Source organism: Jaculus jaculus, chromosome X, assembly GCF_020740685.1.
Source record: "Jaculus jaculus isolate mJacJac1 chromosome X, mJacJac1.mat.Y.cur, whole genome shotgun sequence".
Lineage (NCBI taxonomy): Eukaryota > Metazoa > Chordata > Mammalia > Rodentia > Dipodidae > Jaculus > Jaculus jaculus.
The window spans coordinates 65097497-65120447 of NC_059125.1; the positions used below are offsets into that span (position 1 = coordinate 65097497).

The following is a 22951-nucleotide window of genomic DNA, read 5'->3' on the forward strand; positions in this document are numbered from 1 at the left end:
TCTTCCCTTGTCATCATTCTCTGCAGTTCAGTATTCATTCTTTCACTTAAAACTTGATTCAAGGTCAGGGGCTGGAGAGATGGCTTAGTGGTTAAGGCATTTGCCTGCAAAGTCAAAGGACCCAGGTTTGATTCTGCAGTCCCCACGTAAGCCAGATGTACAAGGTGGCATATATGTGTCTGGTTGATTAGTAATAGTGTGAGGTTGATTTTGAAAGATGAAACCTTTTCTCCCTCATACTTGAGGGAACTGGTTGAAGCTATGTGTAGTAAGTACCTTCCTCTACCTCTTTTCTCTATCTGAAAATGTCTTCCCTTGCATTCCTTTTCCTCCACAAGGCTAATTTCTCTAAGTAGGATCTAGATTCTCTCCAGTTGTTTTAAGGGCTATGCATCCCTCATAAGCTTTCCTCTTTCATCTTCCATCTCTGCTTCTCTAAGGATTCACTCCCTTTGGATTATGCATAGCTCACATTCCTCTGTCCTTCCAGCCCTGTCAGTTATCCATGTCAGGGCACCCTAAACTTTTCAAACTGCTTTGTCTTGAAGCTGCTTTTATATAGTTATTATTATTGTCATCTGTGTGAACAAATGTGTGTAGGCGTGGGCATGCATGTGCCATGATGTGCTGGGGAAGTCAGAGGACTATCTTGGGTGTTGTCTTCAACTTCTACCATGTTTGAGGCAGGGTCTCTTTACTAGTCACCAATGCGTACACAAAGCCTGTGAGCTTCTGAGGATTTTTTTTTTTTTAATCTCTCCTTCCTATTTTGCCCTAGGAATGCTGGCATTACAGAAGTTTGTGCTACCTGTTCTGGCTTTATGTGGGTTTTAAGTTCAGATACTCACACCTGTGCTGCAAGCACTTTTATCCACTAAGTTATTTCCCCAGCCCTTGAAATTGCTTTCTTAAAGAGAGACAGAGAGATGGCTAAGTGACTCTGTCCAAAAGCCTTTTCGCTCATCATTTGCAAGTTCTCTTAACAACTAGCAGCTAATTCTACTTAAAAAAAAAATCCAGTTGGTCATCAGTAGCACTTTTCAGGAAAAAATATTTTGAAAATGTTTAAAGCAATTGATATTCTTATACCATACAATAACCCAATTTAAAGTGTATAATTTAATTGCTTTTAGAATAATCAGAGTTGTGTAGAGCCATCATCAGGATGTATTTTTGGACATTTTTTATCATTTGTATTATTTATACTTTTGGCTAATGTGAATAATGCTGCTATGGAATTTTAAAAAATTAAAAAATTTTTTAAATTAAATTAAAAAAAATTATTTTATTATATATTTGCAAAGAAAGAGAGAGAATGAGAATGAGCATGCCAGGGCCTCCTACCACTGCAGATGATCTCCAAATGTAAGCACCAGTTTGTGCACCTGGCTTTATGTGGGTACTGGGGAATCTAACTGGGGCCACCAGGCTTTGTGAGCAAATTCCTTCAAACACTGAGCCATCTCTCCAGCCTCTTTACCACCACTGAGTTCTAAGAGCTCTCGAAAGCAGTCTATTATCAGATCTATGATTTGCAAATATTTATTCCTAGTCTATGGATTATCTTTGTATTTTTAAAATAACTGTTGTAGTCTAAGAGTTTTTAGCATTCGTTTTTGTATCTTTGATCTAAGTTAACTTTTTTATGAGAGAGAGAGAGAGAGAGAGAGGGAGGGAGAGAGAATTGGCACACCAGGGCCTCCAGCTACTAAAATTGAACTCCATAAGTATGTGGCACCTTGTGCACATGTGTGACCTTACGCTTGTGTCACCTTGCACATCTAGCTTATGTGACATCTAGAGAGTCAAACATGGGTTCTTAGGTTCACAGGCAAACGGCTTAACCACTAAGCCATCTTGCCAGCCCTAACTTCATTCTTTTACATGCGGCATTTATATTTTGTTGAACAGACTATCCTTTGTACCACTCAGTGATCTCACTGTGTAAAATCACTTGACTATCAATGTGAGGATTTATTTCTTGTCTCTGAACTCTGTTCCATTGATCTGTATGCCTACCTGTATGTCAAGACCATACTGTCTTGATTACTGTAGCTTTATAGTAAGTTTGGAAATTAAGTATTAATTTTCCAACTTTGTCCTTTTAAAGATTGTTTCAATTGTATATAAATTGAATTTGCATATAAATTTTGGGATCAGCCAGTCAGCTTAGACAGGAGTCATTTGTGATTTATAGCTCCATTTGGTCTAAGATGAACCTGCCATCTTACCTCTTCTAGACCCCATGTCTATAAATGATAGCCATCCCTTCTATCACTCATATACAGAACTATGAAGTTTTTTATGAGCCTTCCCTTGTCCTGTTCTTCAACTACTAGTTGTTAATATCTCTCTTCTATCTCCTCCTCTTTACCCCCACAGCAGACTGAAATCAAGTCTTAGGACATGCAGTGGATTGTACCAATAACTTCCTAATTACTTGCCCTGTCTCAGGTCTCTTTCCTGTCCAATCCATCACATATACACTACCAATAGATAGAATAATCTTCCTTAGGGATAGATTTTATCAAGTCACTTCCTTACTCCAAGTCCCTCAGTGCCCCTACACTTTAAATTCTTAAGCTGAAGCTGACCTGGAATTCACTCTGTAGTTCCAGGCTGGCCTTGAACTCACAGAGATCCTCCTACCTGTGCCTCCCCAGTACTGGAATTAAAGGCTTCATCTGAATTCTTTCAGTGGAAACCATTAGGACCAGAGAGCTGAAGGGAGTCCAGACCAAGATTCCAGTGATGCTGATACCATGAGATACTCCAAACTCACCTCGCAATATGCATGTACATTCCATTTTCCTTATCTACATTCATTTATTGATGGATATCAAATAGCAATCTCAAGTTCAGTGAGAGTCTCTGTCCCAGAGAAATAAGGTGAAAGAGTCTTCTGGTCTCGATATATGTGCATGGGATATGTACATCTGCACACATATGTGCATATATTACACAAACCACATACTACACATATATACACAAAACAATAAAAACTTCAAGTGTGTCTTGAGCCCAAAAAACTTCATTTTGTTATCTGTTATAATGAAAGATCTCTATCTGTCCTCATCTTTCCTTATGAAATTCCATGCACATAAGGTCCTAAATCTCTCATTCATTTGTTAACTTCCCATTCATTATTTTAATTTCTTTATATTTTGGCTGTGTCATAAGTTATTTTCTTCACTGATATATCAGATACTTAATTTTTCCTATTATGTTTTTTCTACTGAATTTTGAAATAGTTGTGTTTAAAGTTTCTAGAGTTTTTTTGTTGTTGCTGCTGTTTGTTTGTTTTGCTTTTCTGAGGTAGGGTTTCACTCTAGCCCAGGCTGACCTGGAATTCACTTTGTAGTCTCAGGGTGGCCTCAAACTCATGGCAGTCCTCCTACTTCTGCCTCCCAAGTGCTGGGATTAAAGGCTTACACTACCACACATAGCTAGAATGTTTCCCCCCTCTAGTTCTGCCTACTTAAAAGTTCCCATACTTTTCTCTCTTTTGTTTTAATAATAATAAAATATTTTTTAAAATGAAAAACAACTTAGGCTGATTCAAAGTCCTTCATTATTTGCTTCTGGCCTTTTAAAAAATTAATTTATGTATATGAAAGAGAGAGATTGAGGAAAAGAGGCAGATAGAGAGAATGAGCGTGCCACGGCCTCTAGCCACTACAAATGAACACCAGACACACGCACCACCTTGTGTATCTGGCTTATGTGGGTACTGGGGAATAGAATCTGGGTCCTTAAGCTTCGCAGGCAAGTGCTTTAATAAGTAAGCCATCTCTCCAGTCCAGGTCTCATTTTAAAGTTCTGTTTTCTAATAACCCTTTAACCCATCCCATAGGCAAACTGAATTCTACTGGTTACCTTCCTCACCTTGTGTCTTCTTACAAGTAGGCCTTTTTGTTACATGTTTCCTTTGAGGTAGGGTCTCACTCTAGTCCAGACTGACCTGGAACTCACTATGTAGCTCAGGATAGGCTCAAAGTTGCATTGATCCTCCTACCTTAGCCTCCCATGTGCTGGGATTATAGGTGTGGGTCACAACATCCAGCAGCAGCTAATATATATTGAATATACTATTCAGGACAGAATAAGATTATTAGATATATTTTATATGTATTGACACATTTATAAGACAGATGTTACTATGAACTTTATTTTATAGGAGGATAACTATAACACAGAGAGATTCAGAAATCTAGTGTATCATGTATCTGTTAAGGGCAGAGCTGTAGTCTGGCACCAGACTGTAGGCTGTAAACTACTAAAATCTACCTGTTGCCACAACTTTCTGAACCACTGTTTGGCAGGTCATATGCCAGCCATGTTAGCTAAATTGTTTCACTTAACAGTAGCATGCTCACAGAGTTATTATTTTTGAGTGTTAATCTTCTCAAGCAAGCTCTGATCTTATTTCCTCATTCTAAAAACTTCACTGGTTCCCCTAATGCTTACAGAATATGGTACAAATTTTCAGAGCTAAGAATTCCAGTTCCCACCCACTTTTCCAATCTTTGTAATTTCTCCTTTTCATGCACTTTACAGTCCAGCCAAGCCAAACCACTGCTATTCTCCAAACACAGTGCAGCCACTTTTAAGTAATAGAACATCCTTCCCTACAATTTCTGTATATTCACACTTGACCCAGATTTTATAAATATGCATACACATTCACACACTTTAAAAAGATATAGTAATTAGGTACCCATTAGAACCTAGATCAAATGTTACCTCCTTAATTAAGCCTTTTTCTGAAGTATTTATTTCCTTTGTTATACAGCATCCTAAATTTTATGGTTTTTACAAGTTTCTATGTTTTAGTTTATTCAAATGTGTGTGAATATGAAAATCAATCTCTGCCATTTTAAAATTTTCTTTAACTTCCTTGAGGGTAGAAGAAATACTGTAGACATAGTAGGCATTCAATAAATAGTCATTAAATGAATAAATGAATGAAATGCTACCCCAGATTGCTTTTGGGAAAGTTTCCCTAGCCAGTCTAACAGTGCTACTCACTACACTCTCAGTCATTAATTTTAGGTTTTCTGAAAGTAAAATCTCTTCCTCAGAAAGGAGAGAGAAGAGAGGCATCTCATTAAACTACATTAGTAACTTCCCTATAAACACACAAGACTTTCATTTGAAATGCATTTTTCTTGATGAGAAACCTGATCTCCCAGTCTTCGGCAGTCTGGTTTTCAGAGGAAGCTATGCAAATGAGGAAGAGAAGCAGGCATAGCAGTTACTGAGGCCTTGATTTGGGGGAGTGTGTCTTTGAGCCTGAGGAGGAGAAAAGCTAGGGGTAATGACAGGCATGATACTTTTAGATGAAAAGATCGGCCCCAGACAAAATCTTTAAGGCACTCTCTTTTCTTCGAGTCCATGAGGCCAGACCAGAGTTTCTGTAACATGCTCTTGTCATCATTCACTGGTGCCATTTTTCCCTTCAGCACAAGATGGGGGTGGGGAGGGGAAGATGGTATTTGCTGGTTTGTTCCTAAAACACTCATCTCCAGGCAATGAGATATTGGAGCATATATTATAGTCTCCCTTGATCAAGGCTAGTGGTGGGGGAAGGTAACCCTAACTTTTCCCACTAGCCAGGCCAATGATGGGGACTTGCTGCTAGCAGGCCCCACTTTCTGACTTCCTAGCTTGCAACTCAGTTTGACCAGCCTTGCATCTCGCACACATTCCAAAGAGCACTCTCAACACCCTCTAGAGACTTCTTCACTACATATGACAAAAAAGGGAAAGTAAACGTTGAAAGAAGAGTAGGATGCAGAGGGAGAGTGTAGAGAAATATTTGTTACTAATGCTTTGGCCTTCTAAAGTCAGCTATACCAATGGTATTGCCAGCAGCAAAACCCCTTCCTAAGATAGAAAATTTAAACTTAAAAACTGCATTTGATGGGGTTCAGAGGGGGACTGTGTGAAGGACCCAAAGTCTCACTAATCAGTCTCAAATGGGAGCCTAGAACATTACATAGTTATGTTTTCTACATTCCCTCAATCCTACTCAGGTACTGCTGAGTCATTCTGCAACAACTCAAGCTGTCAGGGGACATGGCATATGGCAAATATCTCTGTGATTCCTGAAGATCTATTACAAATGGTTCTGGGAGGCAGGGAATTGGAGGGGGCTCCCTACAGTGAGGATGATGCGTCATTTCACTGGGGGCCATGGGTGTGTCTTGGACACATCCAGAAGGTATTTAATTCCTATAAGTTTCCTTTTTCTGCTTTTAGCATCAGACAAGCTGAACTGGTTCCACATCTATCTAAAATGCACAAATCTATACAATAAAAAAACTAAAATTCCCCAAACTCAACAACCAACAAATAACCTTGCATTTTCATGACATAGTTTCTTAGCATTTTAAAGGGCATCTTTTCTCTCTTTGCTGACTCCATTCTATAGAAATGTAGATTCCAATTGGCAACTCTATCTAACATGCTTTGTAGTAGTTGTACACATCAATTATATGTCACCTTGGCAACAGAAAGGGTTCCACACTATTTTTAGCATATTATTACTTATCTCTTGCTATACCTCTTGGAAAGAAACCAGTCTCATTCACACAAGAGAAAGTGAGTCATCCAGAATTGCACCACCTTACCAGTGGCCTACAGTGAATCGTCAGAGCAAGAATTAGTACATTAATTCTAATTTGAATCCAATGCTACTGTTGCTAAATCCTGCCATTATAAGACTCTTTTCATTCTGCAAGTCAGAGGCTTCAGCAAGTGGGTGTGTATTATCAGTGCAGGGGGTGGGGTGAGCCGAGAGGCAGGCTGGTCTGGAAAGCTAAGCTAAAAACAACCACAAAACAACAACAACAAACAAACAAACAAACAAAAAAAAAAAACCAGAATAGAGGGAGACTCAAAGGATATGAATCCTGAGGCTGACTGTGCTAATAGCCCTTTATGTGATCAGGGATAGGTCATTTCACTGCTTTGTAACCACCAAGACCACCTATGGAACAAATTACACTGGGCTTTGTATGACATTATTTGAGCGTATATCTTATCGGTCCCTCTTTCCAACCTTCACTGCACCCAGTTCAAGGAGGATACTAGCATGGAGTCAGGTGAACTTGGATCCAGTGTGTGCATGGCAACCTAGACAAAACACTTCACTTCTTTGGACCCTGATTTCTTTCTGTATAAAAGAAGAACAAACATCTCTCTTACACAGGGCTATTGTGAAGATAAAATGATATAACATTTGTGAAAGTCTTCTCCCAGCAACAGGCACATAGTAAGCCCTCCATAATGTTGAATGAATAAATGAATGGCCTTAAGTCAGGCCCTTTGAGTGCTATGCTAATTCTGTCAGCCCACTAGGATACTGTTGAGTTCAGCACAGCACACCATAGCAGTGACTTCCTGAGTAGTACTCTAATGGTCCCCAAAGGCAGAGAGAAATTTCATAGTGTCACTGCCTGGTTATACCTGTTCTGGGAATACAGTAATTCATTTTCCAGTGCTGCCAATCTATTACCTTTCACCAAACACAAAATTCCCTTTAAGAGGAGGCAGAAACACAAGTGCCTTTCTGTTATATGGAGGTTGGAAGAATATATTATTAAAATTGAAACCGACTTCTCTGATTTCTTAGGCAAAAAATCAGATTGGAAGCCAAAGAGCTATTTGGCCTTTGCAGACCCTGGATAGTGATGCCCTTGGGGGAAAGGGGAGAGCTGGAGTCATTCCAAACTGTAGTTACAACATTGGTTTGTATATTTACTGTTCGTGCTTATGTTCTCAGCACTTAGTTTTTACTCTCTAAGCTTGAAGAATTCATAATTTACCTAGGGCACAGTTTAATACATATAGAGTGAAATACAGACCTATATCTATGCTATTCATTTCCTAGTCATATTTTCTTCCCTTCCTATTTAACTTCTTTTTCAAGGCAATTGTTCTGTGGTCAGAACATAGGTGGATAATAATGATTTGTTAACAATAAACATGCCCCTAGCCCTTCCCTCACCCTCTCTTACCCAGGAGGGCCTCCCTAAGATTCAAAGCTGAAATCCTGCCATGTAGTTAGCACCTGGTGTAGTTCATCACAGTATAATGTCCTCTCCCAGATGATTGGAAATCTGTGTGATTCTGTCACACAATGAGGTGTGCAAGAAAGAGTTTGGGAATTGATTTTCATCATTAGGTTGATAGCGCATATATTTTGCAGAACTTAAAAAGAAATGCATTCTTATTACTTTTAAGTACCGTACATAGAGTAACTCCAACTCATAATATTTTAGCAGTTATTTTTCTGGGGCAGGATGTATTTTAAACATGTCTATGTTGGAGTGTCTGGTGGATCATTTAGGATCAGTGTCCTGTTGCTTGATGAAATCCAGAACACTTCAATGAAATCCAGATGGGGAAACTGGGTCTCTGGCAATGGCTGCCAGATCTTCTCCATATGAAATCTCTCTAGTCTGTATGCAAATTCAAAACTCCATATCCTGGAAATCCCAAACCAATCAAGTGGCGCTCAGCTTCTTAGTTACTGGACTAAACATAGGGAAGCGATTCATTCTTCCCTGAGGAAATAAGCATTTCTTACATACATCTATCTTGGCACAAAAAGGGCTGGCTAAGCAAATTAATAGTGTAAACAGGATTGCACTGGGGAATGTTTGTCCTACTTAGGAGAATAAACTTTTTATGTACTTTGTGCACATCCACTTATATACAAATAATTGATATGCTAATTACAAATAATTCTTAAAGCTCCTTCCCTGAGGCACTGTTCTATGTTGTTAGTCTATTTTGAATTACTGGGATGTCCAGTGCTTGAAAGCAGTAAAATGCATTTAAAAATATTCCGTGATTCAGACTGGCTTTCCTCTAATTAGGTTGAGTTAGTGAGGCTTGCCTATATTCAAATAGGATAGATATTTTTTGGATTTCATCCTTCATACATTTAAAATGCCCTTCCTCCTCCTCTCCCCCTCTCTTCTTTCCTTGGGATTATCCTGGGTGGGGCTGGCACATGTACAACCTCTAGCTCCTGATTCAACTGCACTCACAGCATCTCCAGGCAAATGCTGCCCTTCCTCCCTGGCACCACTCCATTTCACTTGTTAACTTAGCTGGTTATTTGATATGGCTTTTTTTGCAGAATTCTTCAATGTTTTAAGAGCCAGTGGGTACAGTTCTTTCTGGATAGCATAGTGGGTAACAGTGCACACAGACTAAAGTCAAGCCAGACTTAACATCAGGCTTTTTCATCAAGTGGTGGATTCCAGCTTTCATGGAACCTCTGTAATGGTCCATGTCAACATTACCCAGTGAATCTGTGCATGGATCCTGGTAGCTTCTAGGTGTATGGCATTAAAGCAGTCATTCAAAGCCACACTGTGTTATAGCACAGCCTAAACAGGTTTCATAAACTGTATTGAAGGGAGAAAGCAGAAGAAAGGCTATGGAGAGGGCAAGATTACAGTGGGAGTAGGAGATGCATGGTGAAAAGTAGCAGAAGAGTAGTATCTTAGTATCTTAGTGATAGAATATTCCATTGAACACAGACATAGTCATGTTTGGGATTCTTTTCAAAGTCGTTCAACATTAAAGAGTATGATTCTCAAAATTTCCATTTAGGACAAGGTCTTCCTGTGTCTGGATAGCTTCAGAACATTTTCTAGCATTAGAACCTATTAAGCTGCTGCCAAAGAATCCGGTCACTTTCTCCAGGGGCAAGGATCAGACCGCACTAAGAAAAGAATAGGGAAAATGTGCTTTAAGAGTGACACAATGAACCCAGAGAATTCCATAACACTGTCTTTCTTGAATTCATGGAAATAAATATTACCTATGAAGAGGGTGGGGTAGAGTGGACTACTTGGTGAAGTACAGATAAGAAGGTAAAGAGGAGAAAATAGGCATTGTGGCTGTAACCACTTATATTTCAAGTCCTAAAGATTAGGAGAGGGAAAATACCAGTTCTCATGGCAGCCTTATACAAGTCTTGGGGATATGCAGCCTGAGCTCCCTGGCACAGGACAACTTCATGATGAAGAACAGAATCTGTCCCTCCAAATTATCCCACATTGTGATGTTCTTAATGCCTTTTGAGTTTAATATTTTATTTCTTTTCTTTCTTTTTTTTTTTTTTCAGTTTTCTGAGGTAGGCCTGGAATTCACTATGTACTCTCAGGGTGGCCTCGGACTCACGGTGATCCTCCTACCTATGCCTCCCAAATGCTGGGATTAAAGGTGTGTACCACCACACTGGGCGAGTTTAATATTTTAAAAGATACATCAAACTAAGAAGAATAAATGAACACCCCATTTTGGCCTCATTTCCACCTGTGGCTAACATTAATGGTGAATTTAATTAGTGTCTGAGTCATGTATTTTTCCAGAAACAATAGGCAATTTTACATCTGCCACACCATGCAGAGGCAGGATAGAAGCATATCAAGGAGACAAAAGCACACGATATAAATACCTTACTTACAGAGGGCTAAGTTCCCAGATGCAAGGCTTTTGTTACCTTTATCACTGGGCTAAAGTGACTAGTGATTATGGAAGGAGTGTAGCCGTGACCCAGCTGAAGAGAGTTGGAATAACTGTGTGAAGAGTTTCTTCCAGTTCTCAGATTGTAATGAAAATGGAGATGATGAAGGAATCAAGTATACCTTATTATTTGGTCTCAAATGCAAATTCCAGAGAGTTCATCACTTTTTACCAAACGCAAGAGAATCTTTTAAAAATATTGTGTTGCTTAAAATATTTATATATAAAAAATTCATATATAAATATGTGTGTATGCATCACTGTTGTCACATCATGAAGCCTCAAGGAGTAAATTACAACTATATGCTTCTAAAATTCAATAAGGAGCCAAGTGAGAGAGTTTCTAGTTAACCTATCATTATGATGAAAGGAAAACCTATCATCATTAAAACATCTCTTCTTTAAATATTAACACTAAAAATCAATAGTGAAATACTTCAATTAGATGTCTTTTAGTGATGTCCCATGTTTGAATAAAGTATAGTATGTATGGAGAATCTCTATCCTACACATAATATGGTCTTCTGTCAGGACTGAGAGGTGGTAAAAATTTTGCATATAGTTGCAAAAAGATCCATAACAGTAAACATCTTTAGCAATACTAGTCTAAAAACTGCATGAAAATGAGGTATTTCCCTAAGAAGAGCTCTCTAAAATGTCACCTTATAAAGCAGAAATTGAGGATTTTCTCCATTGAAAATGAAGGGAAAGGGGGATTTACAGAATTTCCATGTTTCCAAATTTTAATTAGGAGTTCAGTATCCAAGAAGTAAATTCTAACAATATTTATTCTTGCTTTCTGACCATGAAATTGCAAATTAAAATTTGAAGATTAAAGTGGTCTTCTGCAATCCCTGAGTTAAAACCTGTCAAGTCTTGGGGTTGGTATTTTTTCATTGTTTGTAACAATTAAATTTTACATTTCCATATGACACTTTGAGGACAATATAGCTGGTGGTTAGGATGCAGAAAGATATAGGTTCAAGCTCTGGATTCACCAATTACTGGCTGTATGACCTAAGGCAAGTCAATCTTCTCTCTAGCTTTCTCACTTATAAAATGAGAATAATTACACCTAGATAACATAGGATGTTACAAAGATTAAACAATGCAATATAAAATTTTACTGCAATTCCTAGCCTAACCAAGTAAGTAGACTCTAGAAACTAAGTTAAATTTCAGGGTACAAAGGCCTTGTCTGCCTTATTTGCCACTACTAGTGCCTACTTTAGTGTCTGCCTTAGAGGAGATGATACATTTTTATACAATGAATGAATAAAATAGTTTTTTCCATATTTAAAGACAGACAGACAGATGGACACACACACCCTGAATAGGAATATATGTCAAATGTTTAGCCCAGCACCAAGTGCACTGTAAACTAAGTGGCCTGGTAGCTCCTCCTTGTTTATTGATATTTATAACCTATATACTATGAAGATTAGTTCAAAATTCTTTTGCATGAAGGTGAATGTGATTTTGGAGACGTGAATTTTTCAGCCTAGACTCACAGAAACTGATCCAGTGCTTATAAACATCACTGACTTGTATTTCCGAGGTGATGCCTGAGTCTGAGGAAAATTCTTGAGTGCTAAATATATACTACAAAGCTACTATATTAAGAATTAGTGATGTGTTTCTTTCTTTTTCCTTCTTAGATGTGAATAAAGTGGAAGTATAGATGGGCAAAAAAAAAAAACTCTCCCATGAATAAAAACTTAGGCTTAAATAAGCTATTCTTTTAATAACTGCATGGTTATCCTAGAGAATGAGTTCTTTTTGGGTTAGCTACTTTGGCTAGCCCAATAAAAGGACAACAAATGTTTTAATAAAAGCAGTTAATGAGCTATAAAAAAATTAGTTGGGGGCTGAAGAGATGGCTTAGTTATAAAGTGCTTTCTGCACAAGCATGAGAACAACTTTGGATCTCCAGCACATATATAAAATGTGGTAGCACATGCCTGTTATCCCAGCACCAGGGAGGCAGAAAAAAACAGGCAGACCTTAAAGCTTGTGGACTAGCTTGTATAGTTCAATTGTTGAGCTCTAGGTTCAGAGACTCTATCTCAGAGAATTGAGGTAGAGAGCAACTGAAGAAGGCACCTGATGTCGATCTCTAGCCTTCACATGCACATATGTGCATGTATACTGCCCACACAAGTGTGCAATATGCATATACACCACATACAAACTTAATTAGATCCAACTCTGCAATTAAATTAAATTAAAATAGAAAAGAACAGCACTTTTTTATAAAAGGGAAAATGTTAAAATATTGTTTTAAAAACATTTATTGAGTATGATTGATTTTTCTTCAAGTCAGTGGTTTTTGATTAGGACCTATTACTTCATTTTTGTGAACTACATAATATAAACCATAGGAAATAAGGTAAAGAGACCAAGGACCAACTACAGGTAGATTTTTATGTTAATGAACACCATTATGAACCACAGTTCACTAGAATAATATTATTTTTCATGTCATGTTGGCATCTCTCTATTTTGCATGTGTGTTTGTTGTACGTGCATGTGTGTATGCATAGTGTTTTGTGTGCCAAATCAGGTATCTTCCTCTATCGTTTTCCAGTTTATTTTGGGTGTCTTTTTTGTTGTGTTTTTTCCTTAGGTTTATTATTATTATTGTTGTTATAATTAATAACAACATATTTTGTATGGATACATCATGTGTTGGTACCCTCTTTTCCCTCACCCCTGCCCCCGTTCTGTTGGGGCCACTCCTCAGTGGGGTTTCAGGTATTTCCTATGGGATTTGTTTTGAGGGCAAAGTCTCACTGTAGTACAGGCTGACCTGGAACTCACTCTAGCATGAACTGGCCTCAAATTTATGGTGATCCTTCTACCTCAGCCTCCCTAGTACTAAGATTAAAGGTGTGTGTCACCATTCTGGGTGAGACAGGGTCTTTCAGCTGAATCCAGAGCTCACTGATTTGACTAGACAAGCTAGCCATCCAGTCCTGGGGATCTTCCTGTCTCTGCCTCCCCAAAGTGGCATTACAGGCTTTCCTAAATCCTATTCATTGAGAAATCTAACAATGTCTTCTTTTGATAAAATATTTATGCAGTGCCTGTGCTTAATGATTTCACAAAACTATACAGTTGAACATTCTTAATAAAATGTGACTGTCTTTGAGATAGAGCTTATGTAACCCAGATGGGCTTCACAGAATGATCTTGAACTTTTGATTCTCCTGCCTCTAACACTAGAGTACTGGGATTATAGGTGAGCAGGACAATTCTCAGTTTATATGATGCTGGGTGTTAAACACAGGCTTTCTTTTTAAAAAGTATTTTATTTGCAAGGAGAGAGAGAATGTGGGCACTAGGGCCTCCAGCTGCTGAAAATGAATTCCAGATACATGCAGCACTTTGTACTTTGTGCACCTGGCTTTATGTACTGGGGAATTGAACTTGGGTCATTAGGCTTTGCAGGCAAGTTCCTTAACCACTGAGCTATCTCTTTAGCCCAAACATAGGCCTTCTTGCATGCTAAGCAAGCACTCTACTAACTGAGCCCTAGAATATGATTAAAAAGCATCAGGCTGGTGGGATGGCTTATTGCTTAAAGGTGCTTGCTTGCAAAGCTTGATTGCTGGTGTCCAATTCCCTAGTAGCTATGTAAACCCAGATGCACAAAGTGGCGCATGTGTATGGAGTTCATCTGCAGTGGCAGGAGACCCTGCAGTGCCCATATTCATTCTCCCTCTCTCAAATAAGTAAATGAATAAATATATAAATAAATAAAATTGTCAAAATGTCAACTTCAGCATATGTACCATTTATAAATACTTTATACATAGTTTTCCTATGAGACATATGCTAAAAATCAAATATCTAGTAAAGAATACCAGCTGTTAGGGTTGCAAAATAATAGGTAAGGATACACACTGAGAGTTATTAACACAATTCTGAATTTCTTCATTCCAACTCCACATATATATCAAAAATTGAACCAACAGCAAAGAAGTATTATTGTCCATCTCATTATTGTCCATCTCTCTTAAAATCTTTGACTACAAATGCTTCTAAAGTCATCAGAATAGCATTTTAGACAATACAGAAAACATTAAGACAATCTTACATTGCATTCATAGACAAAGATTAGACAGGTTAAACATCGGCAGAGTAGTACTTTGTATGTTTGTGTACAGCAGTGCTGGTAATGGAGTCCAGGGTCTCATACACATGTGAGGCAAGTGTTCTGCCACAGTGCCACACTCCCAACCCAATTTCCTCTTTTAGATAACAAAGATATGAACTAATGTATCTTCCTTTTGGCAGAACAGTCTTCCTTCCTGGCCAAACTTTGTGAATCTGTGGGGGAGAGTGCTGGGTTAGGGTGGATTTGGTGGGCTTTTTATAATATACCTCTATCACCTCTATACTGGAAACATGTTTCTGTTTGAAGGAGGAATTATGCTTACAAGAGTAATGCTAATATTCCTTTGTTAGTTAATAAAGGGTTCTACTTGTACTATAAACTCGAGGAGCTCCTATAGAAGCTACAAGAAGCTCCACCATTGTCTTTAATATTGAAACAGTCATTTACATAAAGTAGAATCCAAGATCCTTCCAAGGTGTAATAAAATATCATGTAAAATCTTACATCTGGTCTACCCAGAATTTCTTATTAAAAAAAAAACCTCTAGGCCAATATTTTAAATAAGGGAGGGTATTCAATGTTAAGATGGAGTTATTAAGTTCCTGTCTGACTAGCTAGCAAAGTATGAAAGGTCACAAGCAATGAAAATGCCATATTTAAAAAAATGCGTACTTAATTTTTTTTTATTTTAGAAAATGTGAGATAGTGGAGAGAGAGAATTGGCATGTCAGGGCCTCAGCCATTGCACCCAAACTCCAGACACTTGTGCCACCTAGTGGACATGTGTGACCATGTGTTTGCCTCACCTTTGCACATCTGGCTAAGGTGGGATCTGGAGAGTAGAACATGGGTCCTTAGGCTTTGGAGGCAAGTGCCTTAGCTGCTAAGCCATTTCTCCAACCTGAAAAAGTCATATTTTTGAAAAAGGAAGTAAAGAATGAAGAGAGGAAGGATGGTCAAAGGTAATAAAAGAAAGAAAAAGAAGGAAGAAAGAACAGAAATAGAATTGAGAAAGAAATAAAAATTTGAGTATTATGCAATTCATCCAATGATATGAGTTTCTTTCCATCTCCCTTGTAAGGAGTGAGCAGAGAACCAGTGGGATCACACAACAAAAAGGATAAAAGGAGAAAGTAGACATATTCCCATGTCTATTGTCTCTTGGAGGTAGGCAGAGGTAATACTTGCAAAGTACAATATTAGACTCTAGTTCCAAGTCACATTAGATAGAAATAGTCAAAGGATATGACACATAGTTTCCAGGACTGGTGAAACTACAAAACTGTTTAGTTGGCAAAGATTGTTTTGTCTTGTCTGTACCACTTTCCCCTTAGTGTTCCACTACCTGATTCCTGGTATTCCTAGGAAACTCACACTCCAACCCTTTCCATATCTTCTGTCAAACTGAACATCAACTGTCAAGTATGGCTAAGGAGGAGAGGTTGTGTCAAAATTTTCATTTTTGGGTCCATTTCTAATTATAGAACAGAAGTCTCTTTCCCATTAAAGGAATGCCAGATTATTATTCCAATAGATGAGAGGGAGGCTTAGCCTAAGAAGCCTTCCTGGCACCCTTCGAATGAGAGATGTCTTCACATAGTCTCTGAACAGACTTGACTTTGGAAAGCAAGGGAAAGTGGTTGTACCTCTAATGAAAACTTGAAACCTCTTATTCTGGGTCATCACTGAGTGCAATATGCATGTGGCTCCACTGAAGAACCCTGGGGTCTATAAACTGATGAATGTCTGGTTCTTTAGTAGGTAAACTGGAAAAATCCCATATACAAAAACCGTAAGTCTACAAGTATATACATGGCAGGGTGATTCCTGTAAAGGGAAATCATGTGTTATCTTTTACAGATCTTTTCCTTAGGGCTAAATTTACTTTTAAAATACTTCCTATTAAGATTGAAAGCAAGGGATTTTTTAAAACATTAATTATTATGGGATTAATTTTTTTTATTAGGTATTAGGAATTGGTATATGTAAAACAAAATAGAAAATACATGGAAGAAACAAACATTTTTTTTTCTCATGAAAGGATAAGTAGTAGACTTTTGCGGGGAGGTGTGGGTGGGTGCTAGAAAGTCCTCAAGGTTGTAGATGATATTCAGTCCCCCAGACAGTGCAATGCTAAGCTAATGGGGGGAGATAAAGGAAGGTCTCAGGAGGTTTTATGATTGGCAGGTAAATTTTAATAGGGGCACATATAAGGTGATCCACTTAGGGAGTGCCAGAAATTACAAACTACACTTGAAGGCTAGTAAGTAATGATCTTTCAATTAAGACCCAGGAAGGAGCTCTAGGAAATCCTGTGGGCAGACCCCTGAAGAGAACAACTTAGTTTTCTACTATGGCAAACAAGAGCAACACAATGTTGGACACTGTTAAGGAGATTAAAAGACAAACAAAATAATTTTCCTTTTACAGAGAACCACAGGACATCTTCATTGGTAATGTTACATAAGCAGTTCTGATCTGCACATCTCAAGGACAGAACAGAGCCCAAGGGGAACAAAGAAGGGCAATTAAGCCATCAGGGACAGGCTCAAAAAAAAAAATAAATAAAAAGGTTTTTCCCTCCACTTGACAATGTAGAGGTATCCAAGGGACATGATGAACATCATGAATAGGCCAATGCTGCTGAATGATTGAATGATGAATTGACTCACCAAATCTGTTTTTAATAGTTCTACTTTGTTTTTACAATTGCCAGTGATACTGGCTAGTGCACACTGGCCCCTTTAGGAAGCCTGTTTTCCACCAGAGGTTGGGAGAAATGTGAGCTGGGTCAGGATAGGGATTAATAGGGTCTCCATTCCCACCGTTTACCATCATTTAGCTTGCCTGAGGCACTTCCAGGCTCACTTCCCTTACTGCCTTTGTCAGCAGTGAATCTGTGCCTGACCAATCTCAATCTTTATGGATATGAGTTTAGCCCCCCTGAGCCTATAGGACTTTTGACCTCAATAGCTTGCCAGCCTAACTATCTGCCTACAAGTGTCTATAATGTGATTCACAACCCTTCAGTTAAAAGCTGGAGCTACAGCTCTGTGGTAAAACATGTTTAGCATGCACAAGGCCCTAGATTCTATCCCCAGTATGGCAAACAACTCTCTCTCTCTCTCTCTCTCTCTCTCTCTCTCTCTCTCTCTCTCTCTCTGTCTCTCTCTCTCTCTCTCTGTCTCTCTCTCTCTCTCTCTCTCTCTCTCACACACACACACACACACACACACACACACACACACACAGAACGCAGAGAGAGAGAGAGCACACTAGCTCGAGAGCTATCTAACTGCTGTTTTAACATATAGGACTCAAGAATGGATGAGAAAGAATTTGAGTCACCTCTAATGTTTGCAGTGTGGAGGGAAGCACAGATCTCCATATGGGAAAGCTGAAATGTACTCTACAAGGCTATTGAAATCATACACTCTGGGTTTGTTTAGCTAAGAAAGTGTCAGTGAAGCCTAAATGCTTTTGTTTTGGGATGGTCTAAATCATACTGAGAAGTAGATAAGGTCAAACCTGGAGTATGGCTCTGGTCCAACATCTCAGCTCTCTCCAACAGGGCATGGATACCTCATCAAATAAGCCTAATAAGCTATATACAATGATTTTTTTAATTGTTCCTTGCAAACAAGAATTCTGAGACTGGAGGTCATTGTGTTCTACAGAGATGCTGCTTGTTCAGTGTTACTGCCATACCTTTCACAGATGTGATAATACTTCTCATCCCGTATGCCATCCTGAATGGGCACATTTACACTGTAGTACCGTCCTTTCCCTAAGCCAACATCACACAAGTCACCTGTTCCTGTAAGAGAGGAGCACCATGATCATTTAATTACTAACTTGAACACTAGAAAATGTAAAGGATTCTATGATAGCAATTCAAAAGGCCAAAATGGTCAATGAGGAGATCAATTATGAAGTCATGGTGGCTCCGAAGGGAATGAAATTAAGAGTAAAGTAACAATTATATATAGTGGTGAGGAAAGCAGGAAAACTATAAGGAAACAAAAAAAAGTTCATACCTTTTTGGTTGAAATAAAAAATACAGGACCTAATATCCAGATGTCATTTGCAATTAACAAGATGTTAGAAATTGTATGTAGTATATGGTAAAATAATAAATAAGTGACCCATCTTTTGACAGACCATAAAAATCATCTAGAACAGGAAACTGTGTATTGTAATTCCTCTTTTCATTGTCACTTACAGTAACCTATGTTAAAATTTTACATAGAATGACACCAATAAGGTATTAATAGTATGGAACTATCCAAATATAAGAAATGTATTGAAGAGTTATAATATCTTTTTATCAAATGTATAGAGAACATGCAGATCACTTGCCTGGGAAAAATCCTGGGGAGAATTTGTGCAGGGACACAGTCATGACTTTGGATGTAAAGCTGAAGGCATCTTCTACACCTATCAGAGAGAAATAGCAGTAGGATCAGGTCATATATGGAACTCCTATTTGCAACATTTGAAAACCTAGCAAGCAGCTGTGAGAAGAAATTGAGAGGAAAAGGCAGATATAACAGAGCTACAGAGCTGAGGGATGGAAGAAGAACTCTCCTGGCTTCTAAATCTTAGTGATTACTGATAAGGTAGAACTTTTGCCCCAAGTGAAATTTGTCAAATTCATGACAAAGTATGATTGGACTTCCTCTTTCCAAGCAATGGCATGTCTGGGCTCTCCTGATATTTATCTAAAAAGGAGAGGAAGCACAAGAGATCAGAGGTGTTATCAACAGACCTGAGTAAAGGAACTTAGTATCAACCTGGAAGTTTCATGGCCTGTTTTAAGTGTTTCTAGTTAAACTCATAGGATTGTTTTCAAAGAACTATAATGTGACAATACTTTAAAAATACAACCAACACAACCATTACTAGGCTTTATATAGAAAAAGCAAAATTATAAAGTGTCTCCCTAAAATGCATATTTGATTATAAATAGGTCACCCAAGGAGCACTAAGTAACTTTCAGGTGAAAACAATGAAGGCTGAAAATAATCATGGCCTTGTCCTTTAATAGCAGCCCTCTCCCATTTTAGTATGAGATTGCATTATGTGTGTGTGTGTGTGTGTGTGTGTGTGTGTGTGTATGTATGTATGTATTATTAATGGTTTTATTTTGGAACTGTTTAAAGGAATTAGGTAAAATACAATAAACAGAAGTCTCTTCTCTACTTAAACAGAGTTAGAAAATGAGGAGATCCTTGAAAATAAAAGCTTCAATTTAAAGTAGCCCTCAACAGCCACTATTTATATGCTAGCCATACTGCCCACTTTCCTTTCAGCATATTCGCAGTCATAGTAAAATGTGTAAAATGGAAGAATGATTAGGAAATGCAGGTACTATGTTCTTTTATATTGTCTCTATGTTGACTTAAATGTATTCAGTCTTTATTAAGAGGCCATCAGAGGCCTTAAAATGAACTCTGTTTGTATACAACAGGTATGTTTGAATTTCCCAAGCTTTATGTTTTGCCTCAGGGAGGCAGTTAAAGCCAGTTAAAGGCTCTAGGCAAAAAGTATGAAGTAAACAAAATGAAACAAACCAAATGAAAATACCATTTCAACTTAGAAGTGGAAGAATTAAAACTACGATACTTTATGAAAATCCTAATGATGTACCCACCCAGAAATGTACCAATTTACACTTCCACCAATTCTGTATGCGAGTCCTATTTTCTCTTGCACTGGCTAGCATTGGCTACTGTCTTTTTTTCCGTTAGGTAAAAAAAAAAGTCTTGTTCCATTTGCATTTCACTATTAGGGTATTGAGCATCTATTCATTTGTTTATTGACCATTTGTATTTCATTTCATGGGAAATACTATTAGTCGAGTTTATAAATAATACTTTAAAAAGGACATTGTCAGAGAAGTAGAGGATATGCATTTGGTGTGAAAGAGGAGATTGGTCAGGTAAATGGAGGGGGACGATGAGTAGGAGTGGCTAGTGAAGCAACCACAGTATATTAGTGGTGGAATCGTGGGAGATTTAAAATAAACCAAATGTGTAAGAGTTTGGAGGTAGGGCAGAGGTCACTGGAAGGGAGGTGCTGAAGAGGGGAAATAAAGTGAAATGAAACACACCATAAAAGTTGGCTGAAACAGGAAACTCTAAATGGTGTAGAAATAACTCTGCAAATGGAAAGAATGGTTTCAGGTGACAGTCCTATTTCATTTTTACATGGTTCAGCAGAGTTGTTTCTATTTTCGAACTCTGGTACTCATACTCTGAATTTCATAAGCATTCATTCATACAACAAATATTTTACTGAACCACTACTACATGCAAAGCAATATTGGCTTAAGGCATTATATTAACACAGAAAGAAGTTAACAACTTGATCTCTGTGCTGGAGGAGATTAAAGTTTCTACAGGAAGAAAAGACATAGGCATATTAAAAATGAGTAACATGAAATAACAACCATTGATATCAATAATAAGGGGATTTAAACGAAGAAGAGAACTCATGGGCTGGAGTGGTCAGGGCAACCTTTTACTAGACTTGAATGAATGGGTAGAACTTAGAGCTGCAGAGGAATAGAAGGTAGAGAAGAGGTAAGGAAAAAGAAAGGCAATGTCAGGGTGGGATTAGTGAGGTATGTCAAATAGCAAGACATGTTCATTGAATGAAGTAGTGAGAGATGGCTAGAAATAGGAGGAATGGCCTATTTGGTTTGAACCTTGAAAGATGGGAAAAGACTGTAGACTTTTCATTGGAGACCATGGTTTCTGAGGGACGGCTGGTTAGAACAAATGGGGTGTTGTTACAGTGTAGATTCTGTACCTGTCTAACTTACTCAAAATATCTGATAGCTGTTGCACAGCAATTTGCACTTAAAAACAAACTTCCCCAGATCACCCAGATGCATGGTCATGTTTGAGAACCACTGCTCTAGGCCAGGAGTCAGAGAACTAAGTGGCTAGATAGTAAACATTCCAGGATTTCTAATTACTTTGGGCCTATATTGTGAACATCTCTGCATATACACATTTATATACATATTTTATAATCTTTGTTTTTTTTGAGATAGGATCTCTCTATAACACAGGCTGACTTGGAATTTACTATGTAGTCTCAGAGTTGACGTGAACTCACAGTGATACTCCTGCTTTCTGCCTCCCAAGTGCTTAGATTAAAGATGTGCACCACCATGTCCAGCTGTTTTGTTTTGGTTTGGTTTTTCTTTTGTAATCTTTGAAAAATGAAATACCATTTTTAGCTCATTGGCCACATTACAATAAGCCATGGGTCACATGTTGCCCTTTGTTATAGGTGATAATGAACCTCTGAAAGTTGTGAGCAAGGCTATGTCCTACATAGGCCAACTAGTCATAAATACATTGAACATGGTTCTCAATGTTGTATCCTAGTTATTTTAATTCTTCTCTCTGTTATCTTTAATTCTCTGTCACTGCTCCATGTATGCAGGTGGAGCTCTCTGAGAAGGTTCCTTCTGATAGTTCTTCCTTCTTTTTCAGTTTGGGAATCAGAACTCCTAACCTCGTCTCCCTTATAACTCATGTTAGTTTACCTCAAGAAACAAAATCCCTGGGAATAACAAAGCAGCAGTTACTAATATGGGGTAGGGAGAGTTAATATTTAGTAAATAACTATTAGCTACATCTTCTAAGATGATGATGTTTTGTGTCAAAGAGAATAATAATATATTATTATCATTTCATTTTGTTTCATTTTTTGAGGTAGGGTCTCACTCTATTCCAGGTTGACCTGGAATTCACTATGTAGTCTCAGGGTGTCCTTGAACTCTCATTGATCCTCCTACCTCTGCCTCTCAAGTGCTAGGATTAAAGGCATGCACCACCATGCTCAGCAAAGACAGTATTTCTTAAAGAAACAGAATATGCTGAATGTGGTGGCTCATACCTGTAATCCCAGCAGTCAGAAGTCTGAGGCAGGTGGATTACCATGAGTTCAAGGCAAGCCTGAGTTTCATGAGATATTGTGTCAAGAACAAACAAACAAAAAACTTATTGGAGGCTATTTTGAGTAAAGAGTAGAGTCTCTATAGGAAATAAATGGGTTAAGCAAACTGTTAAGACATTCTATGATTAAAAGTTGGGGAAGATGCACTGGGTTTCTGTAGGACTATGTTGGGTTTCTTTGTTTTAGTGCTCAGCATAGAAGCCCTTTCACATGCTAGGGAAGGGCTCTATCATTGAGCTATAGTCCTAGCCCAGGACTATATAGCTTAGCAACACAAAGAAAGGAGAATTGATTCTGATTACAACACGA

The 22951-nt window shown here is 38.2% G+C and overlaps 1 protein-coding gene across 2 annotated transcripts in view; it reads right to left on the minus strand.

Moving 5' to 3' along the window:
- The window catches only part of LOC101597314 (histone deacetylase 8), a 318694-nt gene that overhangs the window by 220063 nt on the left and 75680 nt on the right, over positions 1 to 22951 (minus strand). For both annotated transcript variants that reach the window (XM_045140944.1, XM_045140945.1), the window contains exons 6-7: positions 19028 to 19105; positions 18377 to 18485 (exon numbers count right to left, since the gene is read on the minus strand). In XM_045140944.1, coding sequence (XP_044996879.1) covers positions 18377 to 18485; positions 19028 to 19105 — 187 coding nt within the window. The remainder of the gene's footprint in view (positions 1 to 18376; positions 18486 to 19027; positions 19106 to 22951) is intronic.